This window comes from Arachis duranensis, chromosome 3 (genome assembly GCF_000817695.3).
Source record: "Arachis duranensis cultivar V14167 chromosome 3, aradu.V14167.gnm2.J7QH, whole genome shotgun sequence".
NCBI classification, from domain to species: domain Eukaryota; kingdom Viridiplantae; phylum Streptophyta; class Magnoliopsida; order Fabales; family Fabaceae; genus Arachis; species Arachis duranensis.
The window spans coordinates 78,263,152-78,285,872 of record NC_029774.3 but is presented as its reverse complement, the minus strand read 5'-3'; the positions used below and the strand labels follow the sequence as shown (position 1 = coordinate 78,285,872).

The 22,721-nt window shown below is 32.6% G+C and overlaps 1 protein-coding gene and 1 pseudogene across 1 annotated transcript; both read right to left on the bottom strand.

Moving 5' to 3' along the window:
- Nucleotides 1-4,315: 4,315 nt before the first annotated feature.
- Nucleotides 4,316-22,299, bottom strand: LOC107479582 (U4/U6 small nuclear ribonucleoprotein PRP4-like protein; annotated as a pseudogene).
- On the bottom strand, nt 11,262-13,437 carry LOC110279296 (uncharacterized). The gene is made up of 2 exons (XM_052259706.1): nt 13,198-13,437; nt 11,262-12,084 (listed from the first exon to the last, which is right to left on the bottom strand). The coding sequence occupies exons 1-2, from the start codon at nt 13,346-13,348 to the stop codon at nt 11,879-11,881; spliced, it is 357 nt and encodes a 118-aa protein (XP_052115666.1). The 5' UTR covers nt 13,349-13,437; the 3' UTR covers nt 11,262-11,878.
- Nucleotides 22,300-22,721: the final 422 nt, after the last annotated feature.

Sequence of the window (22,721 nt, the reverse complement as noted above, 5' to 3'; positions counted from 1 at the left end):
ATCATGACGTTTTTCTGGCGTTTAACTCCAGACAGCAGCATGTACTTGGCGTTCAACGCCAAGTTACGTCGTCTATATTCGCGCAAAGTATGGACTATTATATATTGCTGGAAAGCCCTGGATGTCTACTTTCCAACGCCGTTGAGAGCGCGCCAATTGGACTCCTGTAGCTCCAGAAAATCCATTTCGAGTGCAGGGAGGTCAGGATCCAACAGCATCAGCAGTCCTTTTTCAGCCTAAGTCAGATTTTTGCTCAGCTTGCTCAATTTCAGTCAGAAAATACCTGAAATCACAGAAAAATACACACACTCATAGTAAAGTCCAGAAATATGATTTTTGCCTAAAAACTAATAATATTTAACTAAAAACTAACTGAAACATGTCAAAATCTACATGAAATTACCCCCAAAAAGCGTACAAAATATCCGCTCATCAGTTCCTATTATAGATCTTCTTCTCTAATCTCAATTAATGCTTGTAATTGATCAATTCTCATAGATCCTAGATTCAACTTTGTAGTTTTGGATTCTATCAATTTCTTGAGAAGTTCATTTTTATTGTTGTTCTTAGTTAACTGTTGTTAATTTCTTGCATTGAAGTGCTTTTAATTCTAATTTCTTCTCATTCTTACTATGTCTTTCATCCTTGCTCATCAAGCGTTTGATAAAATGCCAATACTAATTATGGAGTAAAAGTTTCTTACTTGGTATAGGGGTTTGGACCATTAGAGAACGTTGAATTGTTTATGTCAATTGTTGATTGGGAATTAGGAATTGCTAATTGACTTGGAGTGCACTAAAGCTAGATTTCTCTAGGGTAAAACTAGGACTTGTGACTCAAGTTAGTTAATCTCATTTGACTTTCCTCTATACCTAGGGGTTAACTAAATGAAGTAAAGGCTTATTGTTATCATCATTGAAGAAACTATAATGATAGAATTTCTAATGCCAACCCTAGGCCAAGTCTTTTAATATTGATAGTTTACCATCTATTCTCGCTAAACATCTAGAAGAATCATAACAAAGCTTCCTAATCAATAATATGCATTCTCTAGCAATTCCAAGGGAGGACGACTCGGAAGACTAGTACTCTCGGTTATAGATTGTAGGATTGTTTGATGCGAAGTTGTGAATGTCGATTAGACTATACTCACGATCATATCCATTATTGAATTCTAAATCGGCATGCTAAATTTCGTTTATCAGTTGTCATCTTTGTGATGAGGAGAGTGTTTCGAGGGTTTCGGCTTCCAATCACATTTTATGTTGGGAAGCGAGAAAATGATCTGGTGCACATGGTAACTTTATAGAGCCACATTGCGGGCATAGGGTATAAGTGGAGGTGGGTTTAGTTTGCTCGTTAATAACGTGTGTGTTGGGATAAAAGAAATTGCGCTACACGTGTGTTATAGCAGAAGGAGCCACGTCAAGTATTTGGATTTGGGACAGGCATGTTTAGGCTGCATACTATGTAATTACAAAACTATTGAATTACTTATCATGAACTCTGTAATAAATTAATTTGTTCTAAACATGAGCCAACTGTCTATAGATAGAAATCAAATTTTATTATTGATTTATGCATTTGTTACCTTTATTTCAAATTGGTTCTCAATTAATACTAGATCACTCATTCAACTAAGCCAACAATACTGTGCATGAAAAATAAACCAAGCCAATAATACTCTTCTTATAAGTATATTATACTTAGAAGCTATGTTTGAAAAATTTTATTTGTGAATTGATTATATAATGTAGTTAAACTACACAATTTGTTGGTAAATAACTCATTATGTTTTGGTTTTAAGTAAATATATTTTGTTAACAAAAAATATATATGTAACAAAAGTCTGGACACACATACTTTTATCAACTCTTTTGGTTTCACTCTAATCGGTATAGTATGTGTAAACATCGGAACAATTTTTATTTTCGAAAACAAAAATAATTTTTGTAATTCTAATGTACGATAACAGAAATATAATCAATTATTTGTTATGTATTTTTGGAATCAGAATTTATTAATGATAAAGATGTCTTGACATGTTAAAAATTTTTCAGTTTGTTCTTGTAATTATTAAATGTAATTAATTATAATAAGTAAATTACACAGTTAATTGAGATGATGTATCAGACGAATTGATTTAATAATTCATATATACGAAATTAAATTTCAGTCAATTAGTTACGAAGCCTACATAGTTTGATCACTACAACATTTTTGACCTATTGCACATGTACTGTAAGCAACACTTAAAAAGTGTTGTTTAAAATGATAAAAAACAATGCTTAATATTTGTTGCAATGAAATATTGCTATCGCAACACTTTTTTAACTAACACTACATAAGTGTTCCCTTTGATTAGATAGAGAACATGTGAAAGGCATTGCTTCAGCAAAATACACATGCAACGCTTACCATGTACATAAACTACACTTTTCTAGAATTGCTATAAAAATTTTAATAAGCTTCTCATTATAAGTGTTGTCTAAACTATATAAATGCATTTTTTTGTTAAAAATTTAAATTTCCCTCTAAATATATCAATAGAAAACCAAATGATTCAAACACAGAAACTTTCATTCATTCGTCATCTTCATGTTCCTAACAAAATGTTGAAACAAAATGCTACTGGTAACCCTAACCCCTAAATCGATGCAATTCGCGGTTCCTTCTCTACTCGTGGAGAAGCATTCCCTCTCTCTTTGTGTTCCTCCCTAGTCGCAGTTTGTCGTGTTTGTCACTACTTGCCTTGTTGTGCTCTCTTCGTGTTCCTCTCTCTTCGCAATTCATCGTGCTAGTCAGGTTCTTCTCTTCGCATTCATTTGCTCGTGTTCCTCCTCTTGCCTTGTTATCTTACATCAATTCAGGTATTATATTTTGTAGTTGAGTTTTTCTTTATCTTCTGAGCTATTTTTTAATTCATTTCTGTTTTTAACACAGTTTACCTCGTGTTCCTCTTTTTCTCTGTTCTTTGTGTTGGTTGCTTCTCTCTGCATTTTTCCGAAAATTTGCATAGTATAAGATCTGGTTTTGTTCTACGTTTGATCTACAGCTAACTTGTTTCATTTCATTAGGTGCACACTTCAATCTTCCCTTTCCTACTCTAATTGCTCTATTTTGTGTGTGTGTGATCTTTTCAAGAAAAAAGAAATTATGTGTTTCTATTTGCTATTTTTCTGAGCTATTACAATTACATATACTAGGGCGTTGTTTTTTCATTGGTGAAAAAATGGAAAAACTAAATTAAGTTAATGCTAAATGTGCAATTCTAATAGAATAATAGCAACGGCAAAGATTTACATCTTAGATTTCTTTTTTTATTTATAAGTTAAGCATAGGAGAGAGATTCATCACTGCAAAAAGAACTCTTGTGATAAATAAACTCAATAAAAAATAATATAATTATTGTTAATTCATGAGAAATTGGATTTGAATTTGATCATATATGTTATCAACTCTTTCTATAGTGTTTCTTTTAATTTCTTACTATAAAAACTTAAATCACTGTGTTGCCATAATATTGGGTTTGGTCTAATTGTATGAAATTGAAACTAACTTGTTTTAGTTATTTTGTCTTCATCAGCTCAGAGATTCTTCTGGTGGTGGAGTTAACATGCTACACTACAAGAAAATATGTTTTTTGCTACGCTTTTAAAGCATGGCAAAAAGTCAAAAAAGCGTAGCGATAGCTTTTCGCCATGCTTTTTGAGCTACCAGCACGCTTTTGAAAGGGTCACAACTGCAAGGGTGCCAGTTGCTCTATCGCCACGCTTTTGGTGACCTATCTCCATGCTTTATTTTTTGCCACGCTTTTAAATATGGCCACGCTTTAAAAGTGTAGCCATATGTGCCAGATATGGCTACGCTTTTAAAGCGTGGCAATAGAGAGATACGGCCACGCTTTAAAAGTGTGGCAATAGAGAGATACGACCACGCTTCAGCCTTATCAAATTTTTTTTAAAAAAATCATGTTTCTAACCAATGAAGATTAGCATAGAAAACATGGAGCTCAATTAACAAAACCAATGTAGCTAACAAATTTTCCCAATAAAATTAGCACTTAAACTTGAATATAATTTAGTCAAAGAAGAAGGAAATAACTATACACATTAAAGCAATGATATCAAGAACTAATAACGCAATTGTACAATAGAAGTACAATAGCACCATGATTATGCCAGAAATCAACATAAGGACCATTGGGGCATTGACTAAGAAATTAAAAGCACATTTATAAAGTACATATTAACATTAAATTTCAATGGCTGAGGCACATCAGCACAAGCTCATTAGTAATCAATAATAAGAACATTTATATATAAGAATAGTGCAAGAAATCATCCTTCCTTAGTTCTACTTTGCCATCATGCTGCCACAGTTGGCCCAGTCTTTCCTGCAGAAGAAAAGAAACCAATTTGAATACTGATAAATAATTTTGGTGAGTTATAAGGCTCCAAAACCAAACTATATCTCATATTAGGTGATGATGAATATGAGGTAGATTACATACCTCAATGATTTTTGATGGATCTTTGCCTGTAACTATTTCTAAAAGATGGGAGTTGATTTCTAAAAGATGCAACCATCTATTATTACCATAAATCCATTGTTCCTGACATTGACTGCATGAAAGGCCTATAGATAAGTTTCTATGGATTACTTGCATAGTTAAACAATATACCGTAGGAGCTTTATGTTGATTAGCGATTCGGTTAATCATTTATTTACCTGACCATCAAAATGAGCAACCAGAATAGCAGATGATTCTGACTTTTGGGTTTCAGAAGCACCACTGGTGATAACTTCTGTAGGTTTCATTGTTGAAAGATCTTCATGATTCGACACGATATTTTTGCACTTTTCCATGAGTTCTCTGATATAATGTCTAGCATTACTACCTGCATAGTGTTCTCAGGTCCATAAGTATAGATTAAAACCAACAAGTGAGTAACATTAGATAGCTAAATGCACTAAAAGATAAGTAAAGCATAGCTTTCCAATCTCTCAATATTCTGAATTTCTGATATTGTAAGAACTCTAAAAAGATTATAAGCATTGCACCAAACGAGGCCAAACATCTAAATTGTGGTTCAACCAAATACACCATATAGTGGCATATACTAGATATTGCCAAAAAGATTCTGCCATCACTGTTTCCAAAGCAGAAAAAGTAATAAACAAAACCTTATCTAAGATTTACAACTAAACATACCAAATATATCAAGTTAACACAACCTTTGTTCAGGGTTAAATGACAAAGCAGCAACTTCAAGGAGACCCAATAGAGTTACTCTCAAAGGATTCTCTAACATTTAGGTTACCAGTAAAGGTAAAAATTTCAAGAAAAGGAAGAACCAGATACAGTATAAAAATTCTAGATAGGAGAGTTATGCAAGGATAATAGACGATATAGATGAGGAATGTTTATATAAAAGACAGCATCTACACGATGATCCTCCTCCAAGTGAAAGTGAGAATAATCACCCACCTTCAAGAAAAGAAAAGGTTTGGAGGTAGGAAAAATAAAAAATGAGAAATGAATTTCCAGGGGAGAGAATCAGAATGAGTAGCATATGGATAGCAACATTAGCATCGCACCATTTTATTCAAGCCATACTTACTGCTAATAACTTGATGCCATAAAGAATGGGGCTCCAAAGAAACTACTTTAGCTGGTTGTGCTAGTGAAATTTCTAAATTTCCTCAGCATCTAAATAGTTACACCACCAATTATTATTATTAGGGGGAAAAAACCTACAATCTCTTCCTTGAAAATTTTGAGGTATAAACATATTCGTCCCTAGAAAACCCTGTGATTTAGTCACATTATCACAAAATCAGTTTGGCCCTCTAACAAAACTGGTCCAGGATGTAAAGTTTAGGAAACTAATCACTTGCTGTCTATTTCTGGGATGAATATGTTATCTCAAACTTTTCAAGGATAAAGTTGTAGTTTTTTTTCTTATCATTATTTTTTTGTTAACATAAAATAAAAAGGAATGGCATTCATTTTCAATAAGAAATGATCTATGAAACATATCCAGTAAAAAGGACTAGAAAAAAACTGGTGAACCGTGAATCAAATATGTTAGAAACTAGTTAATGGCATGAAAATTAAAGCTTTTACCTTTTTGGTTCAGCAATCATTACTTCAATCTCTGCCATGTGAGGATTATCTAAGTTATTCATGAAGAGTGCACCTGAGAAAACTAACTTTAGAACCAGTAGCACATTAACTCATCAAAAATAGTAGTATGAGGGAATGTTCTCAACCATTAAGATCACTAACATTAGACAACTAAATGCACTAAAAGAAATCAAATCCAAAGCAAATGTTAATTTAGCTTTGGGAAGAAGATAAATCAAACTAATTGTGACTGATTTTTCCATTTTATTTTCATCAAATGGCGATGGATAATCTGCTTTATAACTCAAAATGTGTCTTTCCTGCAGCATCTGTAATTGATGCATTTGAACATTTGAATGGAGATGAATAATCCGTCTGAACCTACAAAGAATCATAATAATGATATGATAAACACGATGGGTTAAAGAAAGAAAAATTCAAAATACCAAAGCAGATGCCAGAAATAGACATAAATAAGGGAGGCAAAGTTCTTCACTTGTTAGAACTATGCTTAATAGCTATGAATCCACTGAATTTCAGCAACAAATTAAAGGTGAAAGAAACAAAGAATGAATAATCCATAGCTTCTAACCTCATCAATTAATTAAGTGAGCCAAGAAGGAAACTCCAGACTTTTCTCCCTTGAGCAAGAAAACAGCAAAGCAATGTAATTACCACAATAAAAAAAATAAAAAATAAGTGAAAAATAGACATTGTTATCTTTATGTAATTACCACAATTTTATTTTAATCCTATACACATAAATTCTATTTCAATATAATACACTGCATCCATTATATTTTAATCACCATAATTTTCAGCATCTAATGATAAAGAAAATGGAAAAATAAATTAATGTACTTTAAGTCATTACTAAAATGCTAAGATTCATTTCATAATTTATTTGTGCTAAATAAAGGTGAAAACCCAAGTTTAGATAGTCTCCAGTGTCTTGTTCTCAACACTAAGCACATATAATGTGAAAATCGAAATCAATTCATATGCAAGATTTATGGTGGGACTTTTATTCTACTATTATATTAGTTAAGATCATACAAATCTAATAAACTCAAGTCAACCTTACTTGCTTTTAATTTGTTTAAAATTATTCTCTCTGAAGAACTAACTTAAATTAGTATTTGAATACATGTGACAATTGAAATTTGTAGAAATACATTTTTATCATGTCATTTTTTGTAATTTCTTTTAAATCATTAATACAAACTTGACTAAAAAGAAACAGAACATTGATTCACGATTAATCCTTTTAAAATAAAAATAAAATTAAGCTTCAACCCTCCAAAAGAATTGTACCTATCCTGTGATGCGTTCTTAATTAGCGTTCTTCATACAACAATAAGTCCATGCATGTAGTCTCTAACTATCTTGCAATTCCTGAAATAAATAATAATAACATAGGAAATTGTAAGTTTCAAAACTCCTACTATGACCTTCTTGAAGAAGAAACTCCTCGCCCATTTCAATGTCCTATAATCTCCACGTCTTGTCAAAGCTAGTAGTACCAAGGTACTTCCCTGATGGATGGAAGGCAATGCGCACAAGACGATCAATATGACCTTCAAATGTCCTCAAAAGAGTTCCCTGATCATTCCAATATCTTGTAGTCATAAGCAGATGTAGTTGCTACATGATTATGCACAGGAAAATAAGCAACATCAGTAGCACGCTCTGTGTGGCCTTTTAAAGTAGCCACTTTTCTTATGTCAAAAATGGTCCACAGCTTGGCTGATCCAGTGAGAGAACTACAACATCAACACAATACACCTCTTAGATGAGGCTAGAATACATTAAAAAGAAAAGGAAAAGAAGAGGGGCACCAGGTATGGGTGAGATTTAGTTAAGCTGCACAATTCGAACCAGGTAGCAAGCCGTTTTCCATCTGGAGAGAAGGAGCAACCTAAAAGTGGTCCATCATCTTCGACTTCACTAAACTCAAGACTCAAATTTTCAGCTTGGTTCAATGCCCAGTTAATCTCTGCATCCATATCTTCATCTGGATCATCCCTTTTCCTCTTGGCATGTTGAAGACGTAATGCTGCTCTAGCTAACGAATACCTTGTGGTGTCAATTCTGGCATTCTGAAGAGACACTACAAAAATATGCTAATTTACGGGAGTTTTTTTGGTTTTGCGGGGGGTTTTTAACCCACACAAGCTGCGTAATGGAGGTTTAGTAAAATGACGCAGTTAAGTGTCCTGCAATAAGTTACCGGAGTTTTTCGGAACCGACGCTATTTCGAACTCAGAATTGCGGCGGTTTTTGCCCTCCGCTGTTTGCGGCGGTTTTAACTAAATTGCATGGGTTTCTAAAGACCTCAAACAGTTCTATGTTGCAGGAGTTTTAATTCTGGTTGTGGGGGTTTTAAACCCCCTCAAATATCTTATACATAAACCAACTTTTTATTTTGTTGGAGTTGTAAACTCCCACAATTTAAAATGCAACGCCAAAATATTTATACTTTGCTATATATAATCTTTTCTTATTTTATAAAATATTAATTAGAATGAAAAATTTAATAAAAGTGAACTTCTTTGAAGTATAAATCTCAAATATAAGCCATTAATATAAATAATAACTTTTATATATTATAGTAAAATGCATAATATCTGAATCCTCATTGTCTTTATATGTCTAATCCTAAAAATTAAACAAGCTAAAATAATATAAATTCACAACCATCACTAATGACTTCACTACTTGAATAAGTTTATTTAGTAAAAAAATGCAACATGATACCCTAACAAATGTAGAATAATAAACAACTAATCAATCTTAAAGATATACTAAAGAATGTCTTCACGATTTTTATTGCTTCCGTCTGTTGATGTTCTTCCTATTGTCGGTGTAATAGTTTCGTTCTCAACATTATTAGCCTAAAATAAATTAAAAACAGAAATGTCAACATAAAAATTGCCACATTTATGGCACTATAACAACAATTCAAAGAAAAAAATTAAGACAACATTAACCTTTTCTTGTGTCAAAAACATGAAATGCAAATTAGTAAGAGTAGGGATGTAAGGTTAGAATACACGAGACTAATACATGCTAGAACATTAGCATAATATAACAATCATCATTTATCATAATTTTCAAAATTAATAGTGCAACATAAATTCAACAAGAGAAGGCAATTTACCTGAGCTCCATGGTAAAATATACTGATAAGTTCAATAGGAATCCTTCCTTTTTTAGCTAGAAAATAAGCCTTGAATGCAGTCAATGTCCCATCAAATTTAGACTCCAAATGTTTAAAATCTGCTTGGGAGTAATTGGTAGTAGATGACATTGAAGTTGAAGAATTAGCTAACTGGCTAGGATGATTGGCATTTCTGAAAGTATTAGTAGGTGTTGCTTTCATTCCCATGCATCACACCCTACCAGAATGCTCATCCCTAAACACTTTGCCAATAGCATCATTCGTGGATGGTCCTGAGTCATCTTTCTCATTTTGAGTCATAAGTAATTCAATTTGTTCCTACAGTTGAGATTTAAAAAACAAAAATTTCACAAAATAACATTAAGATATGGCAGATTTTGAAGTTACACTTTTTACTAAAATAGACCAAAAAGTACAACTTACTGCTACGTCCCTTGCTTCATCAGTGGTGCACGAAATTGTGATCATCAATGGCGCCATCAACATGGTACGCTCAATTGCAATCTCAACTCTTTATCACAACTTCGCACAACTAACCGGCAAGTGCACTGGGTCGTCTAAGTAATAAACCTTACGCGAGTAAGGGTCGATCCCACGGAGATTGTTGGTATGAAGCAAGCTATGGTCATCTTGTAAATCTCAGTCAGGCATATTCAAATGGTTATGAATGATTTATGAATAAAGCATAAAATAAAGATAGAGATACTTGTGTAATTCATTGGTGAGAATTTCAAATAAGCGTATGAAGATGCTCTGTCCCTTTCGTCTCTCTGCTTTCCTAATATCTTCATCTAATCCTTCTTACTCCTTTCCATGGCAAGCTGTATGTTGGGCATCACCGTTGTCAATGGCTACAATCCCGTCCTCTCAGTGAAAATGTTCAACGTGCTCCGTCACAGCACGGCTAATCATCTGTCGGTTCTCAATCAGGTTGGAATAGAATCCAGTGATTCTTTTGCGTCTGTCACTACGTTTATAGGTGAGAATGATGATGAGTGTCACGAATCATCACATTCATCAAGTTGAGAAACAAGTGATATCTTAGAACAAGAATAAGCCGAATTGAATAGAAGAACAATAGTAATTGCATTAATACTCGAGGTACAGCAGAGCTCCACACCTTAATCTATGGTGTGTAGAAACTCCACCGTTCAAAATACATAAGAACAAGGTCTAGGCATGGCCGAATGGCCAGCCTCCTAAATAGGGTTCAATCATAAAAACATGATCAAACGATGATCCTAAGATCTAAAGTGATCAAAAGATGTCAAATACAATAGCAAAAGGTCCTATTTGTAGAGAACTAGTAGCTTAGGGTTTACAAATATGAATAAATGACATAAAAATGCACTTCCGGGCCCACTTGGTGTGTGCGTGGGCTGAGCATTGAAGCTTTCATGTGTAGAGACTTTTCTTGGAGTTAAACGCCAGCTTTTGTGCTAGTTTGGGCGTTTAACTCCCATTCTTATGCCAGTTCCGGCGTTTTACGCCAGAATTCTTGAGCTGACTTGGAACGCCTGTTTGGGCCATCAAATCTCGGGCAAAGTATGGACTATTATACGTTGCTGGAAAGCCCAAGATGTCTACTTTCCAACGCAATTGAGAGCGCGCCAATTGGGCTTCTGTAGCTCCAGAAAATCCACTTCGAGTGCAGGGAGGTCAGAATCCAACAGCATCCGCAATCCTTTTCAGCCTCTGAATCAGATTTTTGCTCAGGTCCCTCAATTTAAGCCAGAAAATACCTGAAATCACAGAAAAATATACAAACTCATAGTAAAGTCTAGAAAAGTGAATTTTAACTAAAAACTAATAAAAATATAATAAAAACTAACTAAAACATACTAAAAACATACTAAAAACAATGCCAAAAAGCGTATAAATTATCCGCTCATCAATCAGTCACAAACGACCCATCTTTCTTCTTATGAGTTTCTATGTACATTTCTCCACGGCTAATTTTTTGTCCAGTTTCTAAAAACTAAGCAAAAGAATATTAAAAAAAGTTAAAGACCAAATAAAAATTTTGTAAAAACAAAAAATGAGTGATGGTTTATAGTATTTCATGTCTTTCCCTTGAAATAGGTTTCGAGCCACCAGTACGGGGAATTGTTTGCTTCTTGCGAACATACTTGTTTCTCTTACACGTCTCATATGAAAAAAGAAAAATAAAGATTAGAAAAGTGATTATGTATTAATATTATATATTTTAAAATTTAGCATGTTACCGTTGTAGAAGGTAGAAACCGATACTAAACAAAGGATGCCCATTAATCTCTGTCGATGCCAACTGAGACATTATCAATGATTGCTTGTCTACTCATGCATGGATCATAGAACTCATTCCATAACTTAATTCTATGTTGTGACCACTTTTTTGCAAGCTCAATTTGCAATATCGCTTTGCAATGCCCTCAGAAATTTTGAAATGAAATTTTGGCTATAGAAATGAATCATACATAAATAATAAGATATCATTAACAATAGATAATATTAATAGGAATTTGATAAAAGTCAATATTTCAAATACATACCTTTAGCAAGTTACTAAAACAGTCTTCAAATCTAGATCAAGGTATACCCAAAGGTTCTGACCACCTTGAGAAATTGATTGGAAATAACTTATAATCAACTCCCAATGTTCTTAGATATCCAGCAAGCAAACCTTGGGCTTCTCTACTAGCTTGTTGATCTTCACAGTTTACAACAAGTTGCTCATCTCTAGATAAGTTATCCATTTCTTTAACTTTTAGCCTTCTAGTTTTAATAGTTCCATCTGTACCTTTATTAAAAAAGTTTTAAACTAGATTAAAAATTTTAACACAAAGTATTTGCATATAAAATTAATTATATGTAAGTATATATTTATTTTTAAAAATTAAATTTTTCACATTTTCTAATTGAAAGCTTTTAAATTTTAAACATTACATATAACACAAACGAGCACAAATCCCATAGTAAAATTCCACTCCTAGACACTAGGATCAAGAAAGAACCAGATCACTTGGGTAAAGAATAAAATTGCAACATAACATTAGTAAAGTACCTCTAAAAAAAATAACAACGAAACTGAAATAAACAAACTGAAAACCATATATCACTGAATATAAATACATAACTAAACTATTTAAAAAAATCGTTGCCCAAAAATAGTTTAGTCTTACTTACCAAAGGCCTAATTGGATTGAGATATCACTTAATTAAGAATGAAATTTGGCCACCTTAATTATTGAATATGATAATTATAATATTTAAATTATAAAGTAACTAATGCACAAGTTAATTAATTGGACATCTAATAGAGAGAGAGAGCAAATTGTAAAATTGACCACACCATCACTCATTATTTTTCTACTGAGTTTTCATTATTACTTCAGAAAGATGGTAAATAAATAACACTTTTGACAAGAAAAAGAAAACTAAAAGGGTACATATCATGATGATTTGATGATTAATTATGTGATTTCACAAAACCTAAAACCATGCATATGCATATCACTTTGTCATCTCATAATATTATAGGAGTAGTACTATTTTGTATTTACATTTTATGCCTCAGGAGTTGGGTGAAAATTTTAAGAATTTTATTAAAAATATTTTAGGCTAAATTTCCATACAATTGAAATTTTTACCATATACTTCAAAATAAATAAACTTTAAGATTATTCAACCATAGCAATATAAAAAGCTAAATGATCAGAGTATGACCTATACAAATTGACATAGTGCATGTTTAGTTATCAATGCATCACTTCTCTACTTTCATATAAAAGATTGCAAAAATAAAAAAATATTACATATAATGCTTGTATTATAAAAATATGCATTTATATAGAAAGCACTTATTTAGCAACTCAGCATGAGAAAACAAATTTATTGTGCACCATACCTACTGTCTCCACAGTCCAATATTCAGAAGATTGACATCCACCAAAGTGTCTAGTATGTTCTTGGGATCCTTGGTTAGGCAGTGAATGATCCATAGCACTATTCGGATTGCTTTGCATTGCTGAATTATGATTAGGTGGTGAGACATGCATAGGTTAATTGTGAACTACATTGTCATTAAACTGATCAACACCATTTTCAGGTTGAGGAGCTGATCTCAGGGGATTAGTAAAGTGTTTTCACTTCGGCATTGCTGTAGGTAAATTTAACAACAAGAAGTTAGAGAAAATAACTCAAAAAAGCATGTTATATTTCACACAAAATTAGGCCAAAGATAAACTGTATGAACAAGTCAACGGATTAACCATAACCTTAAAATTAACAAATATATAAATAAGCTCAAACCTTAGATTTCTCATTATGAGTCAACTACATCATCGATCAAGTGGTTTGCTGCTGATTGAATGTATTCATCACTGTTACCAAAAAATTGATTAAGAGCTTGCTCTTGATGTGGCTCGTCCTCATCTGCAGCCTCTTCAATTTCATCACCCATTTTATACAAATCTCTTGGTTTTAAATGAATAACAATACTCCATCCTTTGTTAATGACATCATCTACATAATATACCATTAATGCTTGTGATGCTAGAATATAAGGCTCATCTTCTTCATGTTCACCGGTATGAATTGGTCTATCAAAGTTAACACAATGAAAATTCCATTGATCTCTTCTATATCCTCTATGTCAAGTGGAATCAGCCCATTTACATTTGAAGAGAACAACAATGAATTGCCTATAATAGCTAACCTCAATTATATCCTCCAACTTGCCACAATAGGGTACATCACCTTGTCTTAAATTTCTGTCAACTTGACTTGCAACACATGGTGTGCTAGAGGTTAAATATACTCCACTATTCTATGTCCTCAAACCTTATTCACAAGCAACAGTTTGAAAGGTGCAGCCATTATTTTTATAAGCACTATATCTCGTTGCATTTGATAAGGGGCCTCGTGCTAAAAATTTTATGTCAGTAGACAGTTGTTCTATGGTATTCGGGTTCAATATCTGAAATAGGGATAAGTTATGAGGTTTAAAACGTTTATATCTTAACACCATTCCCATTTCATAAACTTTAATAATTAAGTAACTTACTCGTTTTTCAAACCACGAAACAAAATCCTTAAATACTCTCTTTTCTATGTTTGTGGGGTTCGGTCTCCTTCCCTTTGAACTTCTTGTTATGTATTCTCTAAATTCACTACATGAGAAATTAAATTGGATTCAGAGTATGTCACCCACAAATATAGATTTTGAATATATTACTGCAAATAACCTCACTTTACATAATCCTTGACGGCTTGACAATTTAGCAACATATATCTATGGGTTTGTAGCTTTTACTTTTCACTCAACATAAAAGTTATACTAGAACTCCCTGCTTTACCCACCGGCGAAAAAAGACAATATTCTGAGCATTCCCTATCAAGTGGATCATCATATACACGTCTAGATCTGTTGAACCTCATCTTTATATCCTCAAAATAGCGAGAACAAAAGATGAGACATTCCTCAGCTTAGTATCCTTCGACTATAGACGCTTCTGCTTGTGCTCTATTTTGCACATGGGATTTTAGATGGCCGAACTCCTTAAAATAATATAACAAAATCAAGTAAAAATGACATGACAAGAGATACAATTATAATGATCTTTAGTTAAATATATAAAATATTTTACCCTTCAATTGGATATATGTATCGATAATGCACTGGACCTCCGAGCTTTTCTTCCTCTACTAGATGGACTGTCAAGTGAACCATGACGGTAAAGAATGATGGAGGAAATAACATTTCCAACTGGCAAAGGACAACCACTATGCGTTGTTGTAGCTTGTCAAGTTCAGAAGTACTTAAGCTTTTCACGCAAAGGATCTTAAAGAATGAGCCAAACTTAACCAATACCGCGGTAACATGATCTGGCAGCAAATGACAAACTGCTATTGGTAACAATTCCTCCAAAAGAATATGGAAGTCATGACTTTTTAATCCAAACTTTTTTTTCTGTCCTTCATCCACACATCTCGAAATATTACTTGAGTATCCATCTAGTAGCACAACATTCTTCAATGTCGAAAGAAATAGCTTCTTGGTGTCACGTGTTAGTGAAAATAAAGATAAATGATACGATCCATTGTCACTTTGCCAGAGATCACGTCTGATGCCCATTTCTTTCAAATCTTTCTGTGCCTTGAGATTGTCCTTTGATTTTGCTTTGTCATTAAGCAAAGTGTGCAAAATGTATCTCACACATTCTTCTCAATGTGCATAAAGTCCAAATTACGACGCAACGAATTGGTTTTCCGGTATGAAAGATCAAAGAAAATGCTTCGCTTGTTCCACTGCTTAACTTCTCATCGAGGTTTTTTCCCACCACTGTGAGATTCTTCTGGTTGCTAGTCTCGTGCTTCAACATCCTCTTGTTGTTCAAGAATGTCAAAACCTGATAACTTCTTAGGTGGACCATGCTCCTCTGTGCTTTTGTCAAAACAAAAACGATTCAGTCTAAATCTATGATTTCTTCCCAAAAAATGTCTATGACCCATGAAGCATTATTTAGAACTATAACGGAGATAACATGGAAAAGAATAAAAGTTACAAGTGGGACAAGCTAAACTGGTGTGTGTGTTCCAAACAGATAGCATACCTAACCCAGGAAAATCACTTATTGTCCACATAAGAGTTACATGCATTCTAAATGTGTTTTCGGATGATGAGTCAAATGTCTCCACACCATCAATCCACAAATCTTTCAATTCATCTATAAGGGGTTGTAAATACACATCTATCTTATTTCCCGGGGACTTATTTCCTGAAATAACCATTGATAAGTTGAATGAAGTGTGATTCATACACATCCAAGGTGGAAGATTGTATGGAATCAAGAACACAGGCCAAACACTATTAGTAGAACTCAAGGATCTGAAGGGATTAAAACCATCAGTTGCAAGACCTAGGCGAACATTTCACGGCTCTTCAGCAAATAGAGTGTGAGTCGCATTAAAATTCTTCCATGCTTCACCATCCCTTGGATGTATTAGTAATCCATCTTTTGCAGGTGTAGAATTATGCCATTGCATGTGTTCAGCTATCTTGCAACACATATATAATCTTTTCAACCTTGGCTTTAGTGGAAAGTATCATATTACTTTTGCAGCTTGCTTTTTCTTTTTTTTCTTAGGGATCCATCTAGATATATCACAATACTTGCATGTATCTTGTACGTTATCTGGAGTGTCATCTAGATATAACATACAGTCATTTAGCCAAGCATCTATCTTGGTATAATCCAGGCCAAGTTGGCAAATCACTTGATTGGCCTTATAAAATCTTGAAGGCAACTGTATTCCATCAAAAGTATCTCGCAACAAAGTCAACATCATAGTCATAGCCTTATCGCTTATTCTGCACAAGACCTTTATGTGATACAATTTGAGTATAAACTCCAACTTTGTGCATTTACTGCCCTCGTGCAATTTATCATTTCCATTAAAAGAGTCCTGATGTAATCTTTCATCTGTGATGTGTTTGTCTCCATCGTGTGTAACTACATTATTCACTCCCGTTATACCTTCATTCCCATGGTGGCCAAATACATCATCCATTAATGTATTTAGTGGATTCTCTTGAGATGGTGTCGCTTGCACTTCTATGCTACTTGGCTCAGCAGGTTGTATCTCACCATGACGATTTCAAACAACATAATTTTTGGGAAATGACTTTAAGAGCAAGTGATCATGAACTGTGTCTCTTTTATGCCATTTTCCAAATGCACGTCGTGGACATGGACAACATATTCTATCCGAAATGGCCGCTCTCGCAAAAGCAAAATCAAAGAATCCAATTATGCCATCTTTGTATTCCTTTGTTGTTTGAGGTTTTTCAATCCAAGTTCTATCCATTTGTAACTAATTTATTCAACCAAAAAGTAAACAAAGCTGTAACATATAGAAGGAATAAGTAATTTATTTTTGTGAAGTAATTAATACATTAAAACTCGTCATCATAATCATTATAATAAGTAATTTATTTTTGATCAAATTTTATGTCTCATTGATTTTCTTTAATTTTTTTCCACAAAATTATTAAAATATTCTCTAAGTATTGGTGTCGTTTTATTTGTGTAGACTAATAAAGAATTTTAACAAGTTACAAATTTTAAGTTTTAATCTTCTACACTAAATTCTAAGAAAATATATTTTTTCATATCACCTTTAAGGATTTCAATAATTATTTTATATGTAATTAATTTGGTATTTTGTTATACTTGGTTAGTTTTTTAATTAAATTTTTAGTCATGAATATATTCAATATTCAATAAATATTATAGTATTTTATGTCAAGCATTGTTACTATAAAAAGTTAAGTTCTAATTAACTTATTTGATATTTTAAATCATCCAAGACTGAAAGAATACTATTCTAAAGTATGTTAAAATGTATGTTAAAATATTTATCTATACATGTAATCATTTATTTTCATTTTGGTAAGAAATTCTAAAAAGAGTTTTATTTTATAAATTTTGTTTTCATGTAAATATTATTATGTGTTTTTTATGTTCAAGCTTTCGTTGTTCAAAAATATTTTTGAAGCTTTATCATTGCCAATCAAATAAATAAACTAAAAATTAGAAAAAAAATCATTATAACATAGATAATTCAACAATAACAATTACTAAGCTCTATCATTTCACCTTTCAATAAGCCAAATATTAAATTGGAAAAATTTAATAAAAAACAAATTACTAAGCTCCATTATATGTTATTAAATTGTTACCTTTGTATAGAAGCACATCTGCAATTATGAACGCCAATTATAGCAGCAATGGAACACGAACAGCTTCAACAACATGAACCCGAACCCGAACGCGAATGCGAACAGCAGCACCAATAGGAACGCGGGTAACAGAGACGCAACCGCGATAAGCAGCAGCAATCAACCACTATGTGTGATCAATTTCAGGAGTTGTCTACACACAGAGCAAGAGCCAATAATTAATATTCGAAACTACTCATTATCTAACATAATTGTTATGACTTTTGGTAAGCTATATTTGAAAATTAGTTTTAAATTTTATCATATCAAACCTATATGGCTATATTAATTAGTATAGTCCATAAAAGCATATAATATTATCATGTGTTATTTTCACTACAATAAGAAATAATTTTCTTTTAATCAAGTTGCAGTTACACATAGCTTGAATTTCTTTCCCTGTATTAACATAGTCTCACTATACATACACTACCATTAAATGCTATATGCAGAACAATAACAAAAAAATGCAACAGCATCTGATAATGATTCAGAAAAGCACTAACAAGAACAAAATCCAATCTCTGAGATACTTGATTTTATTACTCTCAACTTCATGCAAACAATAAACTAAACAAAAACCAAATTTGATAAACTACGAAAGACCCTAAAATAATACATACAATTGAGCTTTATCTTTTTACCTTTTAAGGAAAAAAAAGCTACTAATACAAATAATTCATGTTTAAGACAAGAAAAATGGAAGCTAAAGAATAACTCGACATAAGCTATTTAAGACAAGAAAAATGGAAGCTAAATGAAAATTGGAATGGTTCTATTTTTGCCAAGATGACCCAAATAAAAAAAATTGAACTTTAAGCTTACTGAGATGGATCTGCATTCAAAATTAACAAAAAAATGAAAGCTTGGTAAGAAACTGAATAACAAGACCGACCCTGCAGAACACAAATAAGCTTCTTGACGACTAGAGAAAACAGAACAGAAAATATAAAAAAGAGACAACAAGTAAAAAGTGAAAACAAAAGTAAGGTCGCATGAAATAAGGGAAGTGAGTTGTTGTATTAGTAGTTTTTTGTTTCCTTAAAAGGTAAAAAGATAAAGCTCAATTTATGTATTATTTTTGTATATCAAAAAGAATTTATGAGCATATTGCATGAATTATTTCCTGATTCCATATATACAATTCCTATCATACTGTTCAAATAATTTAAAATAAAAATCTAGGCATGATTTGGACTTAGCAATGTATTGAGTTGTACACAAAGAAGCTCATACTTGGATTCCATTTTTGACTAATAATTACTTTGGTTACTTAGCATTACTAATAATTAAGTCAAGAGCTTATTACTGTTGCTTTATAGAAAGCATAACTAGACTGTTTAAACTCAAGGGAAACATGTGGAGTATAATTATATAAAAGAGCTACTCAGTTTGAACAAAAAGCTTAAACTTTTGTGTATGTTGGAGAATTTATTTAAATTTCAACTTGAATGACTCACAGTCTAGAACATTATGATAGGTCTAGAAGAGGAAAATAGAAAAAAATTATTTATAAAAATTGAAAGCTTTAAATTTCCCAGGATTAGATTTGCTTCAAATTTCCTCAACAGATTTTAATTGGAAATTGAAGAAGGTCCAAGTTAATGAAGCATGAAGCATTCTCTATTTCAAATGAGCTTGGAATCTTAAAATATCATTTCACCTTTCAACAAGTCAAATATCAAATTGGGAAAAATCAATAACACTAACCAACTTACTAAAAGATATCTTCAATCCCCACCCACAGAGTTATAAAAATTACTAATAATTAATATTAGCAACATACTATCCCAGATTAGGCACAACAATAGCAACCAATCTTCCCCCTAATTCAAATATCTAAAAGTTAACTAGTGATGAATGATTATCTTTAATGAAATCAAATAACAATAAAGTGAGTATGGACATCAAATAAATAATATTTCTATTCAAGTTTCTCAAGTTAATATTAATCTTATTCAGATCAGAAACAAAAAGAAAAGAAGAAAGAAAACAATTAAGTCAGTCTTGCTTTCAGAAAACCTGGGACGTAAATAAAATGCAGAACATTTAAAATTTAAACCAAAACTTCAAACTTGGGACGTAAATGAAATGTTGAACATTTAAAATTGAAATTAAAATTTTACACAGATTTACAAAAAAACTAAAGATGGTGACCATGATGTTACTTGTGATTTCTTATTTTTAGAGTTTGTTCATCAGCTATATATATATCGCATATGGGAACATAGCCAAGGAAACTACTAATTACATGAATGATGAAAAAGTTACTTGGATGGTGAATCACTTCATCCATTTAAATCTATGTAAAATTGAAATGAAGGATGGATCAGTAGTTTCTAATAACTTAAATTTGCCTTTAAAACCAAAATGAGTCACTATGTCAATAAATGGAACTAAAAAGAGTATATATTACTGCTGAAACTGATTGTATTAAATGCTAATCCAAGCTTGTGAGTGTGCTTAGTTTTTAATTAGTTGTTTAACATAGTTAAGCATAGCAATGTCCGCATTGTTTCACAATGTAATCAAGGTTTGGTTCTTTACTGTATCAATGGCGACACAAAGGATTATTTCCTATTGGTTAATTCAATTACCTTACCTAAGAAGTATGTTCAAATCAACAATAGCTACATCTTCTCTAAACAGTCTTTAACTATTACTATGTCATAGCAACTGATTAACGATGAGAATTCTCCAAATTAAATTAACTAAATTTTTTCATGCTTTTAATTAATTAATATATCTAGTTGTCTTCAGAAAGAGATTGAAAATTGCAGAAACAGAGAAAAGGGTCATTGTGGAAAGTGAAGAACAGGGGAAAAGTATTTAAAGGTTGTGTTTTATATAAGATTAAACTTAAATTTAGAGCTACAAATTCATAATATTGTTATACAAAACTATAATTAGAAGGGGGATAATTAGTTTATGAACCCTAATAGTTTCTATCTCTATATGCTGTCATAAACATGCCTTTGTATAGAAGAAAACCTGCAACTATGAATGTGAACAACATCAACAATGGAACCCGCAGAACAGCAGGAGCAACCCAAATGTGAACAACTGCATTAACCAGAACGCAAACAGCAGCAGGAACACGAACGTGAGTTCCAGTGGCGCGGCACGACCCTGAAAACAGCAGCAACCAATGAAGAAATGCAAATAATGAAGAATGAAAAAGCAGTTAGAATATGATGAGAGTGGAAGCAGAAAATGGTGGGAGTAGAAAAGGGTTGGAGCTGGGGATTTGAGTCTCGTGGGAAGAAAGATTTTTGGCTATGTCCCTTGCCAAATTGTTTAGGGAAAATGCTTTTATTTTGAGGGGGTTTTAAAATCCTAATATTTAAAACAAAAAATGCTGTTAATAAAATTTTTAAAAAGATAAAGATAATTTTTTATTTTTAAATTTAAATTTGTAGGATTTTTTTAAAACCTCCGTTAACAAACTCCTACAATATAGTGTTTTTTTTTTGTAGTGAGAATGTGATCCTGCAGTGTAGAAAGGATATTCTAGTTCTTCCTCAACCTTATCCCTTGAATCAGAAGCTGCAACCTCTTCCTCCTCCTGAGCTCTTCATCAGCTTCTCAAGCTGACCTTCAGCGTCCAGCTTCACCATAATCATCCGCAACCTGTCTCTCCTCTCCATCTCTCTCTCAACGAATAGGGTTATAGGCTCACCAAGGTAGCGAAGATGAGCTTGCAAAGGCGCATAGCCCTGTCGTTTGTGGGAACCGCAAGGGCAGCAGCACGCCTCTTAAGCATGAGTTCTTGCCTTGCCTTTTCTTGGCGCTCTTTTACTAGTCTACTCTCTACCGATATCTCATACTCCCCTGTAGCCTTGTTAATTCTAGTTCCCAAGTAATCGTGATCTGAATCAGAGTCACCAGACCCAACCTCACTATTTTGTGGAATGGGTGGCCTAGTTACTAGTGGCTGAATTGCAAGTGATGCCGGTGGTCGGACTAGATTTGGTGGAATTGGAGCTAAAGGGGGTACAATAGAAGGGGGAATAACTGATTGAGGCGGGGTGGCATGGATAGGAGAAACATGATTTTGACCATCAGAGGCCAATTTAGAAGTTTCTGCAGCCAAGGTTGATGTTACTATTTTCCTTCTCATCTTCCATGATATCTAAAAAGCCAAAAATTTAAAACAAATAAAAATTAAAATACTAGACTATATAAAGTTAAATTGCAGTACCTTCAAATAAACATCATTATCACCATAATGTACCAAAACTCTTTCTGCATCCAATTTAAGTATTACAAGTTATAACTAGCTACTGGGATAAAGTCAAAGTGATTGAATACCATATCTTGAATGAAAACATACAAACCAGACTGAATTAAACATTAAAATAAAATATAATAAAAAGAAGACACCCAACATAGATATATTGTATTTTAAAAAAAATAACAAATAACAAATAACAAACAAAATGAAATCAACGGAACTATCATAAATATATCGCTATCAAAACTAGAGTACAGAGTACTTAGCTCAATTTACTAGGTGCCTTAAGATTTAAGATATCCATCAAACGGTTAAGTTTCCAAACTACTGAAACTTGCATCGTACGGAGTTGATTAAAACAGAACGTTACACAATGACTCTTTTAAAACTACAGTACTGAAGAAAATAAATAAAA

Coding starts and splice junctions, on each gene's coding strand:
- LOC110279296 (XM_052259706.1), bottom strand. CDS start 13,348: ATGCATGTCTCACCACCTAATCATAATTCAGCAATGCAAAGCAATCCG. Junction 12,085..13,197: donor TTGGACTGTGGAGACAGTAG/GTATGGTGCACA, acceptor ATAAAGGTACAG/ATGGAACTATTAAAACTAGA.